Source organism: Myotis daubentonii, chromosome 8 (genome assembly GCF_963259705.1).
Source record: "Myotis daubentonii chromosome 8, mMyoDau2.1, whole genome shotgun sequence".
NCBI classification, from domain to species: domain Eukaryota; kingdom Metazoa; phylum Chordata; class Mammalia; order Chiroptera; family Vespertilionidae; genus Myotis; species Myotis daubentonii.
This window is the reverse complement of record NC_081847.1, coordinates 37,396,931-37,421,588: the sequence shown is the minus strand read 5'-3', so window position 1 is coordinate 37,421,588 and position 24,658 is coordinate 37,396,931. Positions and strand designations below refer to the sequence as shown.

Sequence of the window (24,658 nt, the reverse complement as noted above, 5' to 3'; positions counted from 1 at the left end):
CTTGGGCTGCTGTGGGAAGGGCCCCAGGGAGGCAGGCCCCTCCCCCTTCTCCCCCAGGTCCTCCCATCAGCTCCACCTTCCTTGGATGCAACCAGGGCAACAGGTTGGATAACCAGGGCCCGTACCACCCTGGGGCTCATGGCTGTTCTGTGCCTTGTCCATCTGTGACCCAGTTAAGTGTCATATCCCTTCCTCACTTAAAACTTTTTGCCCCTATTACTTCAGCATAGAGCCTAAACTTTTCTGCCTGGCTTTCATGATCTGATTCCTTCCCTCCCCTCTCCCAGGCTCACACACTGGGCTTCTTGGCATTCCCCAAACACACCAGCTGCCTCGTACCTTCTCACACACTGCTCCCTCGCCCCGAAATGCCTTCTCTTGTCTTCCTGGGGAATCCTCTCTCTTCCTCCAATATGAGGAGGAGCAGCTGGTTGAGGCTCTCTTTTCTGGACTCTGGGGTCGCTCTGTGGGGTTCCTTGGAGAAGGTGAACGCCATTCTCCTCCAGGAGGCAGCCTGGCATATTCGATGTTACATAAGGGCAAGTGGGACAAGGACAGTCTGCTAACACATATATTCATCTGCCATTCACCAGGATGCCCGCTTTGGATTTGGATCAGAGAAGCAAGGAAAACAGGAGAAAGTTAATCAGACAATGCCTAGCACAGAAGCAGAAACGGAAGTCAGCCAGAGTGTGTGGTGGGCAAGCTCACCACCAACAGCTGACACCTTCAGAATCCACACAAGTCTTAGCCCTTCGTTCCTGAAAGCAGGGGAATCTTGGGACTGTAGCAGCAACAGTAGGGCTACGAGGACTTTCAGGGGTAAAGGGCATGAGGAAATTGTGTGGAGATCAGTCGGGTACCGAATAAAATCCTGGTCTGATTTTCTTACCTGCGACGACAGTGTCAGGAGTGGAATGGCCAGACTCGACTCCGGGATCTCAGGGGACTTTCTGTGCCTGAGCCCTGGATCATGCAGATTGTTTGAATTTAGACCCAACCTCAAGCAGAGTGCAAGCCCCGACGGAGTTCTTGGGGAAGCTCTTTTCCCATGAGATGGAAGAGATGAGCCTCCGTGCTTCATCCTGTGCCGGAGGGTGAATGTGTTCTAGCTCAGTTTTTCACTGCAGGCTCAGCTCTTTGACTTTCGTCCCACTTCTCTGCCTCCCTTGTGCTCAGGGTCCTCTGGGACTCCTAGATTCCTAAGCAGCCACTCCGGTAGCTCAGGCACTTCCTATGCTGTTTTTCATTTCTCTTTTCATTTCTGGCATCTGGGGACTTCCTGTTTTTCTTTCTCCACTCAGCATGTAAAATAGTTTTTTATAAAAAAGTCTCTCTCTCTCTCTCTCTCTCTCTCTCTCTCTCTCTCTCTCTATATATATATATATATATATATATATATATATATATATATATATATATAATTTAGGAAGGATACAAAGACATTAAGAATAGTAAATAGTTGCCTCTGGGGAGGAGACTGGGTAGGCAGAGAACTAGGGAGGGATGGATTGTTTCTTTTCATATATTTTTTGTACCCTTTGGCCTGTGTACCATATTATACATATTAAAAAATAAATACAATAAAAAAAACTTAATATTATGTTTTGACCAGCAGTTCTGAATTTTTGTAGTAGAAGAGTATTTATTTATTTATTAATTTATGTATTTTGGACTATAATTTTTAAAATTGAATTTATTGGGGTGACATAGGTTAATTAAACCACACAGGTTTCAAGTATACAACTCTACAATACATCACCTGCATACTGTATCTTGCATTCACCACCCAAAGTCTTTTTCTGCCACCATTTATCCCTTCTTTGCTCTCTTCCCCCTCCATCCAACCCTTTTCCCTCTGGCTCTCACCATACTGTTGTCTGTGTCTGTTTTTGTGTATGTTTTTTCTTAATCCTTTCACCTTTTTCACCCAATCCTCCAATGCCCTTCCCTCTGACAGCTGTCAGTCTGTTCTTTGTGTCTATGTGTAATAGGAGAGTTTTTAGATATCTTTAATTCATTATTTTGCTAGGACTAGAGTCAAAACTAAGTCTTCATAGCTCTCCTGCAGTTCCATGAACTGGGTGAGTATGTGATAAGGCCAGTGAGTTCCATGGGCAGCAGATCATTACCTATTGCTGTGGAAAACAGTTTGGCAACTCGCATATGAGCCAGCAATTCCACTCTTAGGTAGATACCCAAGAGAGATGAAAGCATATGTCTACACAAAAACCTGTACACAAATGTTTATAGCAGCATTATTCACAATAGCCAAAAGGTAGAACTACACAAATGTCTATCAATGGATGAATGGGTAAACAAATTATGGTTTGTCTATACAATGGGATATTATTCAGCCATTAAAAGGAGCAGAGTTTTAATACATGCTACAACTTGAAAGAACTTCAAAAACATTATGCTTAGTGAAAGAAGTCAGGCACAAAAAATCAGATATTACATGATTCTTTTTATATGATCTATCCAGAAAAGGCAAATGTATAGACATAGTAGATTAGTAGTTATCAGAGGAGAGAATGGTGAGTGATTATTATTATTTTTTAAATATATTTTATTGATTTTTTACAGAGAGCAAGGGAGAGAGATAGAGAGCTAGAAACATCGATGAGAGAGAAACATCGATCAGCCGCCTCCTGCACATCTCCCACAGGGGATGTGCCCGCAACCCAAGTACATGCCCCCGACCGGAATCGAACCTGCGACCCTTCAGTCCGCAAGCCGACGCTCTATCCACTGAGCCAAACCGGTTTCAGCGGTGAGTGATTATTTGATGGGTACAGGGTGCTTTTGAAAAGTCTTGAGTGTAGAGAGACCTGGTAGCCACACAACACGAGTACACCAAACCATACACTTAAATGGCTCATTGTATGTTATGTGAATTTCACTTCAATAAAAAAGCAGTTGCACACAAATGCATGTAATGATTACAACTATGGTAAAAGCACACAAAATTTAATACATTGTTTAGATATATACTGGCTTAGCTGTAGAAACAAGAAAATGTCAAGGGAATAATAAACGCAAAATTCCCAATAGTGGGAAGGAGCACCCAGGGTTCTCAGTGATATTAACAACATTCTATTAATTAAGGTGGGTACATAGATGTTTATTTTCTTGCTAACTTCTTTAATATGTATTTAATATTTAATAAAATTTAAAGACATAATAAGGAAGGAAATCCTGTCACATGCTGCACTATGGATGAACCTTGAGGGACATTATGTTAAGTGAAAAACAACAACAAACTGGCACAAAGAGACAAATCCTGCATGATCCGTCTTTAGGGCAGTCAGATTCATAGGAACAGAAAGTATGGTGGTGGGTTCAGCCAGTGTGGCTCAGTGAGTGAGCGTTGACCTATGAACCAGGAGGTCACGGTTCGATTCCCGGTCAGGGCATATCCCAGGTTGCGGGCTCGATCCCCAGTGTGGGATGTGCAGGAGACAGATGATCAATAATTCTCTCTCATCTTTGATGTTTCTATCTCCCTCTCTTTCTCTCCATTCCTCTCTGTAATCAATAAAAATATATTAAAAATAAAATGAACACAAGTAGTCATTAGAAACTTTTAGGTATACTCGTGACAACCTGGATATGTAAATCTTTTTAGATTGTAAAATTTAAAAGATCTATTAATGTATTTCTGATGAAAACTGAGTGTCCAAATTTAGACATACTGTGAGTAAAATATAATTTGGATTTAGAAGGCTTAGTTTTAAAAAGGAAGGATGCAAAATATCTCAATAATACTTTTTATAAAGTACATGTTGAAATGATAATATTTAGGCATACTGGGTTAAATACGTTATTAAAATGAATTTTGTTTCTTGTTTCTTTTTTTCAACTTGGATACTAGAAAATTATGGATGTGGCTTACATATTTCTTTTGGATAGTGCTGCTATAAACAAAGCATGTGAAACTTAATCATGCAACAGAATGCTTCCATAACAGAATGTGAATGTTCAAAATACCAATATTGGAAAACATGGTTCCCAAAGAAGATAAATTATTTAATAATAACAATAAAATAAAAATAAAACCACCAAAAATACCAATATTGTGAAGTGTAAAGAGAAAACTGACAAATAAAAGTGTATAGGCACAATATTCTCATCTTATAGAAAGGGCTTCAAGAAACCTTGTCTTGAAGTGACAAGATGAAATTCAGATTAGGGTCCATTATGTAAAGTTACAAAGTGACCAAGAGGCTGCTACTAAGCAGAGTGATATGATCGTATATAGCAGGTTGTGTATATACAGCATCATGATATAGTGGTATAAGCATATTATTTAAAGATATGGAAGCAAATGCTAGAAGAACAGTTAGAAGGGGAGGCCAATGAAGAGAGGCCTGAACATAAGGAGAGAAGGGGAGCAGGAGAATGCTGTTCCGCTTTAACAACCTTCTGGGCTGCCCTAGCTGGTTTTGCTCAGTGGATACAGACTTGATCCCTAGTAGGGGGCATGCAGGAAGCAGCTGATCAATGATTCTCTCTCATCATTGATGTTTCTCTCTCTCACCCTCTCCCAAATCAATAAAAATATATCTTTTAAAAACCCATCTGGAGTATGATATTTTTGGAAAAATAATTTTCATGTTTATCTTGGTAACAATTTTCAGAAACAAAAGAAATTCAACCTCTGAGAGGTTTTAAGGGTCGATGATACCACTATGGTAAATTCTCTCTGACCCAGGAGGTTCCAAATGGCCCTTCCTTTCCCCTGCTCATCTACCACACTTTTCACATAGGTGCTCCCTCCTCACCCTCCTGTCCCCTGAACACTTGGCTTCCAAGCCTCCCGTGCCATCTGGCTCTGGGCTGAATGCCAAAGTGGAGGGGGCCTTGCCAATAGCCTACCTAGAGGTCACAATGTGGTCTCTGTGATGAGGTCGCCGATATAACTGGGCCGATGTAAAAGACCTCACTGGGCATCCGTCTCCTCTGGGAGACCAAAGGACACAGTGTCACCTCTCCTGTACTTTCAGCCTCTAGCCCCTGGCCTTGAGGAGGCAAGAGGTAAGGTGTTAGGAGGAGGTGTGGGGTGAAGGGTTGGGGGAGACGGAAGCCACAGGACAGGGACACTGGGGGTGTCTGTTGACACCAGCCCCTCCTCAGTACCAGGCATCAGGGCCAATCCACTGTTTCCTAAGGTACCATCAAGGCCAGGGATGCAGGCTCAGTACGCGATGCTGGGTCTGGTGGCTGTCTGTGTGCTTGCATTGAGGTTGATGGTCTCCTTCCTGGGCCTGGAGTCTAGTCAGAAAGACCTCGATAAAAAGGCCAGAACACAAAGACCTGTGACTGCCTGAGGACACTTTCAGAAATTGCAGCTGTTCATCTGGGATCCGTAAGTGCTCTGCCGGCCTCCACATACCTGGAGACTGGCTGGTTTGACAAACACTTCGAAAGGACCACTGAGCCTCTGATGACGTCAGAAGAGCCCATGCCCTCTGATGCTCTGATATTGTGGTTGGTCAGTGCACAGTCTAGCTCTGTCCAGTCCCTTCCAACCCCAGGCCTTGGCCGTCTCTCCCTTCATGACCCCTGGCTTTAACCTTCTTCTATAGGTAGTGGGAATCTAGGATCAGCCCCTAAATTCCTCCTTGTGCTCTGAAATTCAGGGAGGAATTTGAGAATCAGAAGCAGCAGCTGATTAAAATGCCTCCCAGCCACACACTGGCCCGTGTGTCCAGCTGCCCGACTTGTGCGGTGGTTGGAAACTCAAAATTCCTACGGGGCTCTGGCCTTGGCTCCAGCATTAACCAGCATGACATGGTCCTCAGGTAGGTGCAGGGTAGGAGGTGGAGACCAGGAAGGTCAGGCCAAATCCTCCTCCTCCCAGAAGTCCATCCTGCCCTCCTTCCCAGGATGAACCAGGTCCTGCCCAAGGCTGTGAGTCAGATGTGGGGAACATGACCACCACAGGCAAATGTACCCCAGGATAGCCAGCACTCAGGAAATTTGACATATGAAGTTTTGAAGCTTGTTGTCAATACAATAAAATAGCATACATATCAAATCGCATATATATCAACCTATGTGTAAATCCATCTATTAAAATAAAATCCGCATTATTAACGGGTACACCTAGTATCTGCTGCTGGGTCCCACTCATAGGATTCTGAACAAAGCTCCAGCAGCTGTGAACAGCCCATTTCCACTCTGTGTGGTGCAATGGGACACAATGGGGCCTAAGCCCGAGCAAGTAGGTCTGGTGAGTGGGGGCTGCTCTCAAACCCCCACATTCTTAGTTGGGCCTTAGCTCCATCCCCAGGCTTAGGTAAGAGGAATCCCAGGTTATTGTTGGAATGCCAGAGGAATTCTTTAAAGAAAATTGTTCTCTCTTAGGTTTTGAGGAGGTTGCCAATGACAGTCTTAAGGCTGTGAACTGGGTTCAGTCCAGACTGCCTTCACGGGGGCCAGTCCTAAGTGACAAGTCCTGCCACTGTCCATGCTCCGTACCAGCTTGATACGTGGTTGGACTACAGGGGACCAGAGTTGGTTCTAGCTGATATGCCCAGGAAGGGACACCCTAAGGACATTCACCCAGAGCAGAAGGGGAATGAGGCCAGGCTGAGCTTCTGAATTTGAGACTGACTTTAGTCAACTCAGTGTTTTTGAAGTCCCAGAATATGTTTTAAGTCAAGAACATATGATGGTTCTTTACTACCCATGAGTTCAAATCTAGATCCCAATGCCCTCCATAATCTCCCTTCCTACCCATAACTTCAGCCCCAACACTCTGCAAGGGCAGACCGGTCTTCTCACCAGCATGCTAAGCAACCCCTCCCAGCACCTCTCCATCCTTCAAGGGGCCAGTTCATGCCTTCCTTCTTAGTCCCTGGAATTTTTCAGTACTTCCAGTCAGCACACACAACTGTCTGACTCCTTGATGTATGTCTGTTCTTGACAGCTGGATTCCAGCTCCCTGTGGATGGGCTTGTCTTAGTATCTTCTGTAATCCTTCTCTATCAGAACACAGGCAGATGACATTCATGCCACCTGACAGGAATCTGTGGCAAATTCTTCCTTAATAGATGCCCTTGGTGCTGTTGTAGCCCAGCTACACAAATGGAGACAGCAGCACAGAACAAATGCAAAAATCTAGGGTTTATTGTTGAAGGGGAAAGGGAAGGGGAAAGAGAGGACGAAGGGCTGGGATAACAAATTCTAGAGAGGCAATACATGCCCCTGGGCCAGGGCAAGGCACCCCTCTGGGGGACTCTGCAGGCTAGCAGGCAAGGTTAACTTGTCTCAATCCCATGTCAGCTGGGACCTTCCCCCAAGCCTTGCAGGTTTCCTTCCTCTTCCTGGGAATGCCAGCTGACCTGGGCTCCCAGATTAGATAACAGCTAGGCCTTTCCTTTGGCAAATGTGCAGCTGTGTGGAGGGGCCACGACCCACTCTACAGCCATCTGCCTGTCTGTGTGCTCCCAGGCTGACCTGAGTCCCGCCCTGGCTGAGGCTGCTACCTGGACGTGGCTTGGGAAGCACGGGGGCTGGGGCTAGGGCTGGGGCATAGCAGCACTGGCCCCGGGGATGTCAGACTTTGAGTCAGGGACTCATCCAGCTTGCGGGTCTCAGCCTCCAGGACAGTGGCCTCAGGGGCCTGGGCCACGGCGAGAAGGGAGTGGGAGAGGCTGTGGTGCAGGCCTGCTAGCTCACGGCTGGTCTGGACCGAGCGAGCGATATAGTCCTGCTTCTGCTTCCGCTCCAAGGCCAGCTGGGCTCGCAGCAGAGCCACCTGGTGGGCAGGAAAACCAAGAGGGAGAGAGCAGTTGAGGGTCTTGAGGCTGCTCCAACTCTTCCCATGCTGCTCCTGTGGCTCTTGTCAGACCAGCATTTGAACCAACTCTATCATATCTACGGATCTCAGGATCAGGCTTTCCAGTGTTTGGGGGAAGGGCCCCTCCCTGGGAATCGGTATCCAGTGATGGTCAACCCCGGCTGCACAGGAGAATCAATCAGGGAGCTTGAACAACAACAGAACGATTCCTCAACGTTACTGAGGGATAACTTACATGTAATAAAACGCCCAGGTTTGAAGTGTACATCTTGATGAATGTGATAATGTATATACCCACGTGGAACACTATCCCAATCAATATTCAGAATGCGGGGTGTCCCCACCAAATGTATACATACTTGAACAGCTGATAGTTCAATTTTGAAAATGAAATGTATTTTAATAAACATTGCCTTTATAATTATTCAAAGTGTGTGTGTACATTTTTTGGGACACCCTATATTTTAATCACTGCAGAAAGTTCCATTGTGTTCTTTTGGAAACTTTTGAAAAATATTCTGACCTAATTAGATTAGGGTAAGGCCTGGCCACCAGTATTTTTTTCAAAGCCCCCCAGGTGGTTCTGATGTGCAGCCAGGGTTGAGAATCACCAATTAATCACCCATTTCTCAGATGGGTGTACTGAGACTACCAGGAGGTGAAGTATTGGGAGCTCAGGGCAGACACAGGACTAGGGTGAGGCAAGAGAGGCTCCATGGTGCAAAGTTTAAGGAGGCACTCCAGGACGACTGTGAGGGCTTCCTTAAATTCTACTCGCAAGGTGCCTCTCTTGCCTCATCCTAATCCGGGTCCTGTCTTCGGGATTGTTTTGTATGAATTCAAAGTAATCGCTTAGGTCAGGCCCTGCCAGTAGAGACTGTTGATCTCTAAAACAGGCTCAGAGGTAAAAATTCCACAGTTCTTTTTACCCCTGGGCCTTGAAAGACAGGGGACACCTTGCGTGAGGCCTAGGAGGCAAGAAGGCACTTTACAGTTTCCCTGAGCGTGGCAGCCTGACCCGAGCTCTGAGGTATTATGGATCCTGGCGGGGGCTGGTGCCATGCTATTGCCTGGTGTGCTGGCAATAGTCCTGCCTGCAAAGGTGCATGTGAGGGCAGGGAGGCCAGGCATTTCTGCTGGCTTTAGTCTGTCCTCCTAGGCTCTTCTGCTCCTTCGTCCCTTTCCCTGTCCTTTCCTTTCCTAACTAGGAACCTGGTGGTCTGGGGCCTGGAGAAGGCTTCCTTCCCCACCCCCACCCCCACCCCCACCCCCACCCTAACCATGTAGGAGGCTGAGTTAGAACTGGGCTCTTCTTATCGCCCACCAGGCTGAAGTTTGCTGAGACAGGAACTATTTCCCCTCTCCCTGTGGGAGGTGCACAAAGGGCCAAGCACACAGCACACATTAAAGCTGGTTGCCTGAGTGCAAGGGAGGGAAAGGGGGCTTAGAAAACGGATCCTTCTGGAACATACCTCTTTCTGTAGTTCAACCATGTGCTTGACCTCTGAAGAGCCCTTCTGTTCTCTTCCATTCTGTGGAAGACAAATGCCATTCCTGTTGGAAGAGGCCTTCCCACCCCAGGGTTCTGCAGGCCTCCTCAGCTCATCACCATCCTGGGGGCCAGGGCAAGGGCTATGGGTCAGAAGTGTTGGAACTCAGCCTGAACGCTATAGGGCACCAGGGCAAGGAGAGGCCCAAACCAGCCTAATGGGTGATGCCCACGGAGACCTGACGCTGAATTTCCAAAAGGCTTGGAAGGCACTGGCTTCACTGAGGCACCTTTTCGTTTACAGAAGTACAGCATGCACCTGCTTTGGGCTAGTCCTGGCTCCGAGCTAAGGATGCAGAGAGGAGGTAAGACCAGGTGTCTGCTGTTGAGAAGCCCTTATTAAAGGAAGGGGTGGAGAGCCGGGAGATGCTCAGCACACAGAAACAGCCTCCCTCTGAGGGTGCGGGCTGTCTACCGATGGGCTGAGTTCTTCGGAATGCAGGGCTGCGAGCCCTGACACCACCCCACCGAAGCTGAGCCTCCTTCCGGGTCAGGGACACACAGAGCAGTGCTGCCTGGGGCAGAGCCGGGTCAGGAGGGGCTCTCTGGATTGGCCGAAGTGGCTGTTGCCCCTTGCAAGGGTAGCCTGGGAAATGCACTGAAGAGGGAGGATTCTGGTGGCTGGGGCTGGGCTCGCCTGAGGCGGCAGTAATGAAGAGGTAAACCTGTGGTGTGGGGGATGATGCTGTGGCTTCGCTGGTCTCCAGAAGCCCTGATCGCGATGTGCGTAGGAATTCCCTCTTCAGCTTCCTCCGCTCTCGCTCCACCTGCCAGGAGGCAAGTGAGAAATCAGGGCTCAGCTCGCCTTTTCAAGAGAAGGCCAGCGCATGTGTGGGCGTGATGGCAGGGGACAGCAGTCATGGGGAGCTAAACTGCTTGCTGAGGGGAGCACATGCTAGGGCAGCCCTGAGTGCCAGGAAGTGCTCCTGGGCAGGAAAGGTAGGGTGGCCTCTCAGGCTTTTGGAACAAAGGTTAACAAACATCTTTTGGGGCTTGTGAGCCATCTGACCTCTGTTGCAACTATTCAACTCCATTACTGTAGCCTGCAAGAAGCTGTAGACAATACATGAAGGGGCTTGGCTGTATCCCCATAAAACTTTATTTTCAGAAATAGGCGCCCCGGAGGAGGGAGCCGAGGATAGATGTTACCTGCTCCAAGGTGGTGCGCAGCTGGATATTGTGGTGCTGTAGCCTGCTCCGGTCAACCTCCAGCTGTGCCACTGCTTGCTGCAGGTGTTCAAGCCTTTGTTCCCATGGCTGCTTCTCCTGCGTCCCAGCACTGGGCTCTGCCTCTACTCCTGAGACCTGTGGGAGAGACCTGTGAATCTCACCTGGGCAGTGCCTTAGACAGGTGAACAGATAGCGGGCAAAGGGACCAACTGGCAGGTCTGGGATTCAGGATACAAGTCCCAAGAGAAGGGGACAAGCCCCTTGGACACAAGCTCTCTCTTGGGCCATCTGTTCCCCCAGACCCACAGCTCACCTGCCCCAGCTGTCCACCTGCCTCTCCTCTGGGCCCCTGTTCTGTCCTGCTGGTCGGGCCGGGGCTGTGGAGGCGCTCCTTCTCCAGGGCCTGTCTGGTGAGCTCCAACTCATCCTGGGGTGTCAGGGTGTGGAACAAATGTCATCACAACCTCAGATCCAGACTCACTCCACCTCTATCCTCAGTTCAATTTTCTCATCTGGGTATAACCTTGTGTGTCCTGGAGCCTCTGAGCTATTCTAGTGCAAAACCTTCACTTCACAGATGGATAAAACAAGATACATGGTGGGCTAGGCCTGAAACCTGTCTCGTTTTAGATCTCCCACCGGCTAAGTGATAACTTGCAGCGTTGGAAAGAGGATGGACGCGGAGCCACACAGAGCTGGGTACTGTGTCATCTCTTATTGGCTGGATGACTTTGGTCGGGAGAGGCTCTCTCCAAACCCCAATTTCCTCATTTGTAAAGTGAATCCATGCTCCTTGAAGCATAAACCAAACCTTTGGAATTAATCCCTAGAGATAAGTGGGGACCTAGTGCTTGATATATTCCAGGCACTCTGCTTCAGAGATGATAATGGCCGAGAAGAGAGACAGATGAGTGTGTGTGTGGGTGGAGGCTGTCTGGGAGGAAGAGCTGCACAGTAAAAAGGCTGCTTGGATCTAATTCCAGTTTTGCCACTTACTAAGCTGTATGTCCCTGGGCAAGTTATTCAACCCCCCGAACTGTCACTTCCCATCTACAAGGTGAAAATAATAACAGTTCCTACTTTTCAGGGTTGTTGTGGAAAAAGGTGAGAATAACAGTGCCCAGCATGTAAAATGCCTAAAATAAAAAAAAAAAAAAATGGTACTACTGTGACGTAGGGTTGCATCTGAAAGATGTTCTTGAGTGGGTGTGGCAGGAGAGACTGACCCGAGCCACAATAGAGAAAATACTGCTCAGTAACCCAAGAACAGGGTCAGGAAGTGCCCTCCTGCCCAGCTGTACACCTACTTTTTCTGTGCCTCTACGAGTGGGCCTGGAAATAGGACAGTCACTCCGCTCATTGAATGCTTTCTTCCTATGCACTTTGTACATATGATTTCATTTCATACGCAAAACGGCCCTATGGAGCTGGTACCATCATTCTCTATTTTATCCATGAGAAAGCCAAGAGCCAGAGAAGGGAAAGCACAGCTAATAAACTGCGGAACTGCATTGCAAACCCAGGAACTTGACTCCAAAGTTCATAAACGTAACCCCTTCTATGCATGCTGCCCTTTAACCAGAGCAGAGCACTGTGAGCTCCCAGAAGGCAAGTCCCCGGAGATGATGAAGGGGGTTCTCCGGGGCTCAGCACAAGGCTGCAGAGTCAGTCTCCCAGGAAAAATGGGCTTGGTTCCTCTCGGCAAAAGAGACAATGCCTCTCTGTGTCCAACAGTCAACCCTTCTTTCCTGGCTGCCTACTCTGGAGGCCTGGTGCTCAGTGCTGGGCGTGCAGAGATGACTAAGACATGGCCCCTGACCTTGAGGTTAAATGTTATACCCTAAGGTCCTCTTCTTTCTCACTCACCATCCCACTGAGGAGCCCACTTATTCCTAACTGCTGATCCTCCAACGCCTCTCTAGTCTCAAGTTCATCTTTACCTTCAGATCACTTGACAGATCTGCCTGCTGGACATCTCCCCTTGCATGTCCCACAACCTCACTCCATTTCCAAATTAGACTCATTCCACTCCTCTTCCCCGAACCTGCCTTTGTGCATCTCAGTGAGCAGAAACCTGGGTTCTGATTTCTTTCTGTCCTTTCTTTACTCCACAGTCTCTTAGCCAATCAACTGCCTGACGTCCTATGATCATCTAGGTCTGCCCTTGTGCCTCCATCTGCACTTAGTATCTCAGGTCACCATCTCTCCCCTGACCTCGGTTACAGCCTCCTCATTGGTCTCCTCAGGTCTAGTGTTGCTCCACACAGCAGCCTGAGCGATCTTTCTGGACTGTATATCTGATCATGTCACTCGCCTGCCCTAAACCCTTCATCCACTTCTCACTGGTCATCCACATCCTTAACATGACTCATAAGCCCGGAATGATGGGGCCCCTGCTGTCCTCACTTTTCTTGCCATCTCCTCCTCTAGGTTCCAGGAGCCTGCACTCCCTACACAGATACTCCATGTTCTGTCTTACTCAGAAAGCTCCTCCCCACCTGTGCTTGGCTAATTCCTTGCTGGTCCCTTCAGATCTAACCTTTAACACCACTTTTACCAGGAAGCCCTTCGGGACTCACCCCAGGAAAGGTAGGGTGTCCCTCTAGCATATTCAGAGCACACTAAACTTCCCCAAAGAAGCACTGAGTATAATTAGGTGCTGCATTCTAACTGCTTATCCACGAGCTTGATGAGGGTGGGGACTGTGGGTATCTTATTCTCTTCGCCTCCCCCCAGACTAGCACAACTACCCGGATTCCACTTACGTTGAGATGCTCGGGACCTCAGCTTCCCCACACCTTGAGGTACACAAGTGGAGGGTGGCAGGCAGTGCCTGAGTTCAGCCGCCCAGGGCTCTGCCCCCTGGTCCTGATGACCCATTGATGACTCACCTGCAGCCTCTGCTGTTCCGAGTCCCGCTCCAGGACAGAGGCTTGGAGGAACATGGCTACTTCCTGCAGACTGCCAACACTGGCCTTGCTCTGGGCCAGGGACAGCGCCAAGTCCTGGGCCTTCTCCCTCCACTCGATCTCCCTGGCCTCCGTCTGCCTCAGGGCTGCCTGTAACCGCTCCAGCTCCTGCTGCAGCCTGGGTCCTAAAGAGGCACGTTTTGTAGATGGCTCCTCCACGGGGGAGGCTTTGCGGCTGTGGGCTGAGGCCTCCAGATTCTTCCTTTGCTCTCTCAGCTCCAGGATCTCCTCTTCCCTTTGTGCTAGAGTCAGCTGTAGCTCCCTTAGGCTCTCATAAAGGCCCCTCATCTCTTCCTCTCTTTCCTGCCCCAGATTCTGCTTCTCTTGGATCACATCCTCTTGGAGTCTCTGGGCCAGAGACTTCTCCAGCAGCTGCCTCTGTTTCCTCTGATGTCTCAATTCTCCATCCCTCTGTGCAAGCGCCTGCTGGAGCTCCTGCATGGCCGCCTGGTGTCGGAGATCCCGGTCCTGGATCTCACCTTCCCGCTTCCTTAGGACCTCCTCCAGCTGCCGGGCTTGTGCCTGGCAGGAGTCCAGGGCAGCCTGCAAGGTGGCCGTGCTGGCCTCAAGGCTGCGGCTCAGTTCTGCCTGTCCAAGGAGATGCTGCTCTTTCTCCTGCAGGGCAGCCTGAGCCTTGCTGAGGGCCTCCTGCAGAGCCTCGGCCTGGCCTCGGGCAGCCTCCTCCTGATGCTGGGAGGACTGGCTATCTGCCCGCAGGGCCTCCAGCTCCTGGTCCCGTTGCTTGAGCATCGCCTCTGCCTGCAGCCAGCTGTCCTGCAAGGCCTTGGCCTCCGCCTCATGCTCCTGTGCCCGCTCCGCACACTGTTGCTGGAGGGCCAGCAGAGCCTTCTCCTGCTTCTGAAATTCAGCCCTTAGGTCACCCAACACCTCCTCCAGGGCCTGTGCCCGTTGTCCCTCCACTGTCAGTTCTTCCTGGAGTCTTCGCACATGTTCCCTCTGGTCCTCAAGCTCTCCCTGGCGCTCTCCCAGTGTCATGTGGGCCTGCTCCAGAGCTCTCTGCAGTGTGCCTGCCTTTTCCTTCACCACCTCCTCCTGCCCCTGGGCCTGCTGCTGCTGCTGCTGCTGCAGGGCCTCGAGCTCCTGGTCCCTCTGGGCCAGGGCTCTCTGGGCCTCTTCTAGCTGGCCCTGCAGTGACTTCTCTTTCAGCTCCCCCTGCTCCCTGGCTTCCTGCAGGTGCTGCTGCAGGACCACTATCTCCTGCTCTCGCTGGGTCAGGAGTAGGCTGGTCTCTCCCACCTTCCTGTGTAGGCCCTGGAGCTGCTGTTCCAGCTGGCCCTTGTGCTCCTGAAGTTCCTGGATACGCTCCTGCTGGCACTCCACCTCCTTCTCCTTGTCACGCAGGATGAGCTTCATGTGCTCGAGGCTCCCTCGCTGTGCTTTACTCTGGCCCTTCCCTTCCTCTGCCTGCTCCTGCATCAGCTGCCTCTGAGAGGCCAGCTCCCGGCCTCGCTCTCTCAGGGAAAGCTTGATCTGTTCCAGGTCCTCCTCTAGAATCTTGGTCTGCAGTGTCCTCTGATCTTCAAGGACCTGAATCCTCTCTTTCTGCAGCACCATCTCCTGGTCCCTCCTCTGGAGGTCCTGAGTCAGACGCTCTTTCTGCCTCTGCAGCTCCTCGATCTGTTCTCGCTGGGACTTCACCTCCTGGTCCTTCTCCTGGAGCTCTCCTGCCAGAAGGCTGCTGTGGCTCTCCAGCTCGTGGATCTGGCTGCTTAGCACCTGCAGCTCCTGGCTCCTCTCCTCTAGGTCCAGGGTCAGGTGGGTCAGAGCCACCCTCTGCACCTCCCTCTGGCTCTCCAGCTCCTCAATTGCCTTTTGCTGGCACTCTACTTTGCGGTGGTTTTCCTCCAGTTCCAGGGCCAGGCACTCCAGAGTAACCAGCTGCTTCTTCAGATCCTGAATCTGTCCTTTCTGGGACTCGATCACTTGGTCCCTCTTCTCGAGTTCTAGAAGCTGATGCTCTACAACGTTCCTCTGCGTCTCTTGATCCTTCTCGAGCTCTTTGATCTGCTCCCTCTGCACAGTCAGCTTCTGCTCTCGCTCCTGGACGGCCATCGGCAGATGCTCTAAAACAGACCTGCACCTCTCCAGCTCCTGAATCTGTTCCTGTTGCAGATCCACCTCTTGGTTCCTCTTCTTTAGGTCCAGAGATAGCAATTCCAAAGCTGCCTTCTGCATTTCCCGCTGCTTCTCCAGTTCCTGGATTTTTTCCTGCAAAGCCTCCACCTCCCCTTCTCTTTCAGATAAGGCCTGGGCCAGGATAGCCAAGTTCTCCTGTAAAGCCTTTCCTTGGGCCACCTTCAGCTCGCCCTGCTCCCGCAGAGCCTGGGCTCTCTCGCGCTCACTCTCCACCTCCTCATTTTTCAATTTCAGGGCTGAGCGAGCAGTTCGCAGGTCTTCTTCCAGGACCCCTGCAGCACTCGCCTGAGCCCTGGCTTCTGTGACAGATGCTTGCAGATGTTGCACCTGGGCTGTCAGGTTCTCCTTAGCTGCCTGAAGTAACTGTCGCTCATTCTGCAAAACAAGATGCACAGCCACCTTAGACCACACTTCCTTGATACCATCACTCCAATCAGGTCCTTTCTTTCCTTACTTGTAGCACCAGCATTGTCAAGGACTTGGACCAAAAGAACTCATGCATTCCATCAAGATGTATTACAAAGCCACTGTTCTCAAAACTGCCTGGTACTGGCACAAGAATAGGCATATAGATCAATGGAATAGAATAGAGAGCCCAGAAATCGGCCCGAACCAATATGCTCAATTAATATTTGACAAAGGAGGCAAGAACATACAATGGAGCCAAGATAGTCTCTTCAATAAATGGTGTTGGGAAAATTGGACAGATATATGCAAGAAAATGAAACTAGACCACCAACTTACACCATACACAAAAATAAACTCAAAATGGATAAAGGACTTAAATGTACGACAGGAAACCATAAAAATTCTAGAAGAATCCAAAGGCAACAAAATCTCAGACATATGCCGAAGCAATTTCTTCACTGATACAACTCCTAGGGCACTTGAAACGAAAGAGAAAATGAACAAATGGGACTACATCAAAATAAAAAGCTTCTGCACAGCAAAAGAAACCATCAACAAAACAACGAGAAAACCCACTGTGTGGGAAAACATATTTACCAATGTCATATCTGATAAGGGCCTAATCTCCAAAATTTATAGGGAACTCATACAACTTAACAAAAGGAAGATAAACAATCCAATCAAAAAATGGGCAAAGGACCTAAATAGACACCTTTCAAAAGAGGACATTCAGAAAGCCAAGAGACATATGAAAACATATGCTCAAAGTCACTAATCATCCGAGAGATGCAAATCAAAACAGCAATGAGGTACCATCTCACACCTGTCAGACTGGCTATCATCAACAAATCAACAAACGACAAGTGCTGGAGAGGATGTGGAGAAAAAGGAACACTTGTGCACTGCTGGTGGGAATGCAGACTGGTGCAGCCACTATGGAAGACAGTATGGAGTTTCCTCAAAAAACTGAAAATGGAACTCCCATTTGACCCTGTGATCCCACTTCTAGGAATATATCCCAAGAAACCAGAAACACCAATCAGAAAGGATATATGCACCCCTATGTTCATAGTAGCACAATTCACCATAGCTAAGATCTGGAAACAGCCTAAGTGCCCATCAGTAGATGAATGGATTAGAAAACTGTGGTACATCTACACGATGGAATACTATGCTGCTCTAAAAAGGAAGGAACTCTTACCGTTTGCAACGTCATGGATGGAACTGGAGAGCATTATGCTAAGTGAAATAAGCCAGTCAATGAAGGAAAAATACCACATGATCTCACTCATTCGTGGATAATAGAGACCATTATAAACTTTTGAACAATAATAGATACAGAGGCAGAGCTGCCTCAAACAGATTGTCAAACTGCAGCGGGAAGGCCGGGGAGGGTTGGGGTTCAGGAGGTAGGGGGGTAAGAGATCAACTAAAGGACTTGTATGCATGCATATAAGCATAACCAATGGACATAAGACACTGGGGGATAGGGGAGGCTAGGGGACTGTCTAGGGCGGGGGAAAAATGGATACATATGTAATACCCTTTGTAATACTTTAAGCAATAAAAAAAAAACAAAAAAAAAACCAAAAAAAAACACCAAAAGAACTCATGCATTCCACTCATGCTACTAACTACTGTGAAAGAACATACCTACCACTCCCAGGGCTCTGCTACGCCCAGAGGAGAACACATTGTGCAAATGAGTCATCCCAGACTCTGGTCCTTCAGGGCAAGGGACAAAAGGAGGATTCACTGGGGCCTTAATAGTGGCTCAGGGAGTGGGGCCAGCCAGAGAAACAGACACTGCTGAAGGAAGCTGGGCACAAATATGGATGGGATAGGACTATAGACCAAGATGGTCTGAGAGCTAGAGCTGGGTCCTGAGGGACGACTGCTGAAGCAACCCCCACCCCACACCAGTACCACCATACCTGGGCTTCCACTCCCTGCAGTTCTGCTCGCCGTAGGCGACTCTGTAAGGATGCCACAGTTTCGTGCAGTTCCATCAGCTCAGACTCTAGGGACTTCTGCTTTTCTTCCCACTTGGATTTCTCTTTGGGAAGAGGAGAGGTAGTGGAGCAAGGCCCATGGTTGGGGTGGAGGAAAAGAGGGAGGTAGAGGCAGATGGACGATGGGAAATAGAATCAAAGGGGAAGAAGGCCAAGGAGAGAATTATATCCAGTTTCATAGAGACATCACCCATCTGCCAGCTGCTCCTGTTTGTCTGGGCTCCTGGCTGCTTCCAGACTCATGTCTGTGTCTGCTGCGCAGCTCCAGCACTGCCTTATAATCATCCCAACAATTTCTCAGCCTGATCACATTCAGATCCTCAACTCTGGATTCCAGACAGGGTTGAGCTGGATGACACTGGAGATCCTTGCGAGTCTCCTACTCTATGATTTTGCTCTGGTTCTTGGAGACTAGGGTTACTCTGCTGGCTTCCCCCATCCCTACCATTTCTGCAAAAAGCACCTAACCCAGATCTATGTGTGTGTCTCTCAGGGAGACCTCTGGGATACTTTCATGACCCAGACCCACTCCCCAAGTTGTCCTCTTCTCTTCTACAGTAGAGCCTTGAGCCTCAAGATCCTCCCCTCTCCTTTCCCTTCCAAGTGGTCACCACCCTTTTCAGCCCATGTCTGTGGCACAGAGATGTTCTCCCCATATTCCCCCTCCTTGGTATCTCTCAAACAGCCCTCAATCCTGCTGTAAAGGTGAAATAATTCTGGGGACATAGTTGAAGATGAAAAAAATAAGTAACATGGATCAATGACAAAAGATAAAGAATTTTAAAATGTCCTCACAGTCCTGGCCTTGGGCTGCCAATTTTTAATCTGCAGAGAGAGAAAGCAAAAGCCTAGCCAGCAACTTCTCACTTCACCAAATCTGTTCCTCTTAATCCCTTTTGCCAGGATGGCCCTCAAAGGCCACGGGAAGCAGAAAACAGTTCATGGGGTCTCACCCCTTTGGAGATGCCTCTAGGTATCTTCTCACAGTTGTGGGCAAGCAGTAAAGAGTGGCTGCTAAGCCTGTTCCTGCCCCTTCCGGGATTCCCGCCTTTCCTCTCCTCCCTCCAAATCCCTGTGCCTGCCTTGAGCTTCTCACCTTCCTGGTTCTGGGAGAGTTGTCTCTGCAGATCCCGCAACTCTGTTTGGACCTGGCTCTTCTCAGCCTCTGTATCAGTGAGATGCTGTTTCAGCTTCTGTGCCTGATTCCTCAGGTCATCCTGGGAAAGAAAGGGCATGGCTAAACTCACGTTCCTCATCTCCCACAAACCTATCCCAGTCCAGGGCCCAAGCCCTTTTCTCCCCTTCAGCCTCTTTTGGGGTTTGCCAGCGGGACCTACTCTCATAATCCTGAGTTATTTACCTCTGAACTCGTATACACTTGGCTTCCTGGGTGATGACAAGCTCTGCTCCAGCTGCCTAGAGCCTAGAATCCCTTTTTGTCCCATCTATGTCATTTGAAACAGAACTGTTGCTAAAGTTTTAGCCCAGGGTCACCTCTCCTCTCCCTAAACTCTTCCTTCAAAGCCTAACCTAGAGGTCATTTCTTCCTTCTGACCTTCGTCAAGTCAGAATGAAATGTCCCTCCTATTACCATCATGTGCATCTGTATTGATCCAGCTAATTCTATTGGTTCTTTATCTTACAATGCAGTTTGGCTCCTCAGCCATGTTATAAGCCTTCTTGAGGGAGCAATCAGGTCTTTCTGCATTTTGTGTCCCCAGCTCAGACAAGCTGGCATATGGTGGCACTATTTTTTTATTGGCTAATAAGTTCACTATGAGATGGAATTTACAGGACATTTAGTTCAGTCGTAGGCTTAGCATGTTCCTATAAATGACAACCTCAAATCTCAGTGGTCTCAATTTGTTGTTTTTTTTCTTGAAGGTCTTGGCACCAAGAATAATTCATGGTTAAGAAAATAATACAAAATAATGTCACATTTGTATAGGGCTCACATAAGCCCCTCACTGATCTAACACTCAACCCTGTGAGGCAGGCATGATTTGCCTGACTTTACTAGCAAAACCAAGACCCAGAAAAACAAATGCTTTGTTCATGGTTTCCAGGTCATAAGTGATAAAAGATGGAACTTATCCCAACCTGATCTCAGGAAGAAAACAGGTTAAATTGCTGCATGAATCTTTTCAGGGGAGGAGAGCAGGGAAACATACCCGGGCCTGCTGAGTCTTCCGCAGGTCTTGGTGGAGCTTCTGGAGGGCAGATGCCACCGCCTCAGCCGAGAGAGCCGTCAGGAGGGGCCCTCTCTTAAAGAGGATTCTCGTTCCATTTTGATCTGAATAAATGAGGCAATACCTCCTGACTTGGTTACAGTCTGAAGAAAACAGCTCTACCTCTTCAGACATGGCCTTTGCCTTCCCACTGATCCTCCTCTCCTCAAAGAAGCCCTTCTAAGTAGTTCTCTCATCACGCACTGTCTGCATACCTATGTGCCAGGCACTGTGGTGGGTGCTCAGTAATGCTAGCTATCATCCAATAAGAGCCAGGAACTGTGTGGGCTATTTTACCTCTGTAACCTCATTAACTCCTTAGAAAAGTCCTGAAAGGTAGGTACTTTTAACATCTGCATTTTATAATTGAGAGAATCAAGCTCGGAGAGGACAGGTGACTTGTGCAAGGACATACATCTAGCAAATCGTAGAGCTGGGGGCGTTCAAACTCTGGGTTAATTCCAGAGTCTGTGGCTTTAGCGTTGTGGCATACTGTCTACGGAACTGCATTCCTCTTCCTTCTCCCCTGGGAGCTAGGCCTGGCTTTGGCCCCAAGGACTGAGTTCTTGGATGGCTGCCTCACCTGGCTCAGGACCCCAGAAGGAGGGAGCAGAGTCTCCCCCGCCACTCAGCTCAGGCCTGCTCTCACAGACAGACCCCAGGGCCTGCTGCAGGACGGAACAGAGGCTGGCGAGCTGGGCCTGGGCATGGTGCCCGGGCTGCTGCTCTGCAGCCAGCGCCTCCAGCTGGCTCTCCGTGCTGCGCAGTCGCAGCTGTAGCTGGGCTTCCTTGGCCTCCTGGGCCCACAAGGAAGCTCGCAGCTGCTGCTCTGTGACTCGAGACGCTTCTAGCTCCTCCAGCAGCTGTGCTTCCTGGGCCAGAAAATTAGCTTCTTTTTCCTTTACCTCCTGCTTCAGTAGTTCCACCTACAGGGAGGAAGTAGTCACCCTGAGCAGGGAGTGGATACCTGCTCCTCAGACCCTTCCTGGTCTTATACTGGGCAGGTAGGGAGCTGCAAGGAGTACTACCCAAGATCTGACCTGCGCGCCTACCTACTCACTCCTACGCGTGAGTGCAGGCTACGCAAATGGGCTTTGCCTCTGGTCCCCCTGGCAACTATGTCAACTCCCTGATATTAGAATTCTGCCTGAAACCCTGACACTGAACCTAAGACCAGTCACAGTAATACTGGCTACCATATATTGAATGCTTATTGTGTTCATGACACTTTACATATAACTATAATGGTTAACAAGTTTCACCCTTGTTTCATGGATGAAGAAACTGATGCTCACACAACCCAGAAGCAGTAGAGCTGGGAGTCTAACTCAGGATCTGGGTCCTTATCTGCTGCAGTCTTCTGTCTCTCTCTTACTCATCCCCTCCTAGTTCCATCTTTCCTTTGCACCAAGGATTGAGCAGACTGAGTCCTCTTGCTGCCTACTTAGTATTTTGGAGTAATACTATGGCCCTGCTGTGTCTTGCCAAACAGACAAAGCACACTAGGGAGTAGCCATGCTTGAATGAACTAGGCCTGCATGAGCTCTGCCCCTTAGGAACAATGTTCTGGGCCATCAGGTTCTCCACAGGTGGTCAAACTCTGTGTCAGGTTCCAAACCCCCACCCTGCCCAGTCCTGGCTTCCCCCTCCTGCCAGGGCTGCTGACGTCCCAGCATGCCCTGTAATAAGGAAAGAGAAAGGTCCTCTTCATGAACCAACTCTGAGCAATCATCTCCCACTCCAGGGGCAGGCTTCCACCAGGGAATAGGGCCCATCACTGGCGGGAAGTACCTGGGCACTGAGCTCTTTCTGCCCTCCCTGGGCGTCCTGCAGATCCTGGTGCAGGGAACGCAGCTCCTGTTGTCGAACAGAGTCAGCTTCTTCTAAAACAAGGAGTCTCTGTTCCTTTTCCACTAAAGACTGAGTCAGGCTGAAAAGAGAGGGGTCAGAGGGCTAGGCCGTCCTCTCAGGGAATGAAGAACGACCTTCTCATCTGACTGTTCTAAACATTTAATCAAAATGGAGATAGTAATGATAATGATTACAGTGTAACAATAAAAACTTATTATTTATTGAGCACTTACTGAGTGCTCCTAAATACTTCTCGCATATGATACCCAATTTCAACTTCATAGTTTATTCTTCTCTGGGAAATTCCAGAAATATCTATATCATACCTAAAATTCAACATGTCCAATCTGCTCTATGCCCTCTGCACCTCCCCAACCACCCATATTATGTTCCCTAGCTCAGTGAATGAATGGCACCTCCATCCACCTAGTACCCCAACTTAGAAGCCTTGATCATATCACAGTTCTCCCTTCATCCTACATATACCTAATCTATGACTACATATAACTGATTCCAATTTCCTAAACGTCCTCTAAACCCCTTCTCTCCTCCCCATCCCACTCCCCTATCCTGGTTCAGCTTTAGTATCTCTCATCTAGACAACCGTACTAGTCTCCTAACTTGTTTTCCTGCCTCTAGAGTCATTCACGAAAAGATTTGTCCCTCCCCAACCTCCTACAGCCCTGAGAATACATGCGGCTTTTCATTCTGGGTGATTGGACCTCATTCCTGATGTTTTGTGTCATCACTATCCCTTCTACTAATCATAAATTGGATTATGTTGAGTTGCTGGCTTAACACCCTGCAATGATTTTCTACCAAACCTAAAATAACTACAAACTCCTTCCTGTGACCTACGAAATCCTGAATGACACGGACTTGTCTACCTCAAGTCACTCTCTCCTCAGTCACCAGGCTCCAGTCATGCTGCACCTTCAAGTTCCCCAAACACCCCCAGCTTTGACCTGCCCCAGAGCCACTGCGTGTGACTTCTATCCCTACTGCATAGAACTCTCCCACCCTTTGCATGGTGGTTCCATTTCACCCTGCAGTGGAGGAAGGACTTCCCTAACATCTAAAGTAGATCTCCCTCCCCAGCCTGCCCCATTTCTAGTTCAGCATCCTGTGTCTTTCCTCCACATCATGGAACATAATCTGCAATAATTTATTTTGGGGGTTATTTGATTAATGTCTTCCCTACAAAATTATAAATTCTGTTGAAATGGGGACCATACTGTCTTGTTTATCACTGTTTCCTGACCCCTGGCATAGTGCCTGGTACATATGCATTTGTCTAAATATTTACTAAGTAAATGAAGTGTAGGCTTGGAAGACAGGGTCTGTGTCCTACCCTCTTGGCTACTTGTACAGCCCACAGCTGGAGACATGAAAGGCTAGATAACCTGAGCAAAAAACTATCAACCTCCCAGTGACCACTGGAGAGAGATAGGCAAAAGCCAACTTCGTGGCTTGTCTAGCCTACCTGGCTTTGTCTCTCTCCAACTCTTTCTGAATTCGGCTACATTCCTGGGCCTCTCTCCGCTTCTCCTGAATCTCCTGCTCCACCAGCCTCCAGGAGTCATCCTTGGAAACCAGCTGAGACTTCAAGTCCTCCACCTGAAAAGTTAAGGGCATGAGGACCAAGGGCAGGGGCCCAGAGGGAGGATGATTCTCGCCTATGGCTTCATGGTCCTTCAAGGTTTACCTTAATCACCAGCTCATTTCCAGTGCTCTGGAGGTTCCACCAATCAATCCTCACATACCCTTCTTAACTACCCTCCTCCCCAAACACCATTCAGCTTAGTCACCTGTCTCCCAGCCTCACATATGCTGGATAAATTCAGGCACAAATAAAAATCTTTGCTGAATATAACTACACCCAAAGGCAAAGTGATGGGCAAGTGTATAGTGACTGTATTTTTTAAAATGAACAATCAGAACACCATCTGATATAGGATTTTGAGAAGGAAAAGCAATCAGAATAAAAAAAAACCAATCTGGTCTGGCTGGTGTGGCTCAGTGGTTGAGTGCCAACCTATGAACCAGGAGGGAAGACAAAAAGAACAACTGACAGTGGAGCTGCCTGAGAATATCTAAGTTCTGCAGTCAGCACAGGAAGATTACCACCCAGAGCTCAAGGGGCCCGTGCTCAGCTCTGAGTACCCTTCCCCCTTCCACTCAGCACTGGGGCCTAGCCTTCTCCTCCCACGCTCCCAAAGTTCCCCTTGTCCTGTAGGAGGGAGTGGGGCAGCCTGGCTTTGCTAGGGAAGCGCTGGGGGGCTGGGAGAGAGGAGGAGGGACCTGCTTCTGCAGGTCTATCTTATCCTGTAGCAGGGAGCTGCTCTCTCCTTGGAGGGCGGTGAGGTCATCTCTGTGCTGCTGGGCTGCCTGATCCAGCTCCCGCCGAGCCTCCCGGAGCTGGGCCTGCAGCATTCCAATGGTCTCCTGCAAAGGGAGAAGACAGCTATGAGAAGAGGAAAGCTTTCACAGGGGCCTTGGAATTCACA

At 48.9% G+C, this 24,658-nt stretch overlaps 1 protein-coding gene across 1 annotated transcript in view; it reads right to left on the bottom strand.

The window, feature by feature from the left end:
• Positions 1–7,113: 7,113 nt before the first annotated feature.
• CEP250 (centrosomal protein 250) overlaps positions 7,114–24,658 on the bottom strand; it is a 42,430-nt gene continuing 24,885 nt past the window's right edge. The window contains exons 21-33 of the mRNA XM_059705983.1: positions 24,453–24,596; positions 23,635–23,768; positions 22,092–22,230; positions 20,884–21,226; positions 20,244–20,365; positions 19,169–19,289; positions 17,995–18,116; positions 13,418–16,027; positions 10,840–10,953; positions 10,506–10,661; positions 10,022–10,123; positions 9,280–9,339; positions 7,114–7,765 (exon numbers count right to left, since the gene is read on the bottom strand). Of these exons, the coding sequence (XP_059561966.1) occupies positions 7,490–7,765; positions 9,280–9,339; positions 10,022–10,123; positions 10,506–10,661; positions 10,840–10,953; positions 13,418–16,027; positions 17,995–18,116; positions 19,169–19,289; positions 20,244–20,365; positions 20,884–21,226; positions 22,092–22,230; positions 23,635–23,768; positions 24,453–24,596 (4,443 nt within the window). The 3' untranslated portion in view covers positions 7,114–7,489. The remainder of the gene's footprint in view (positions 7,766–9,279; positions 9,340–10,021; positions 10,124–10,505; positions 10,662–10,839; positions 10,954–13,417; positions 16,028–17,994; positions 18,117–19,168; positions 19,290–20,243; positions 20,366–20,883; positions 21,227–22,091; positions 22,231–23,634; positions 23,769–24,452; positions 24,597–24,658) is intronic.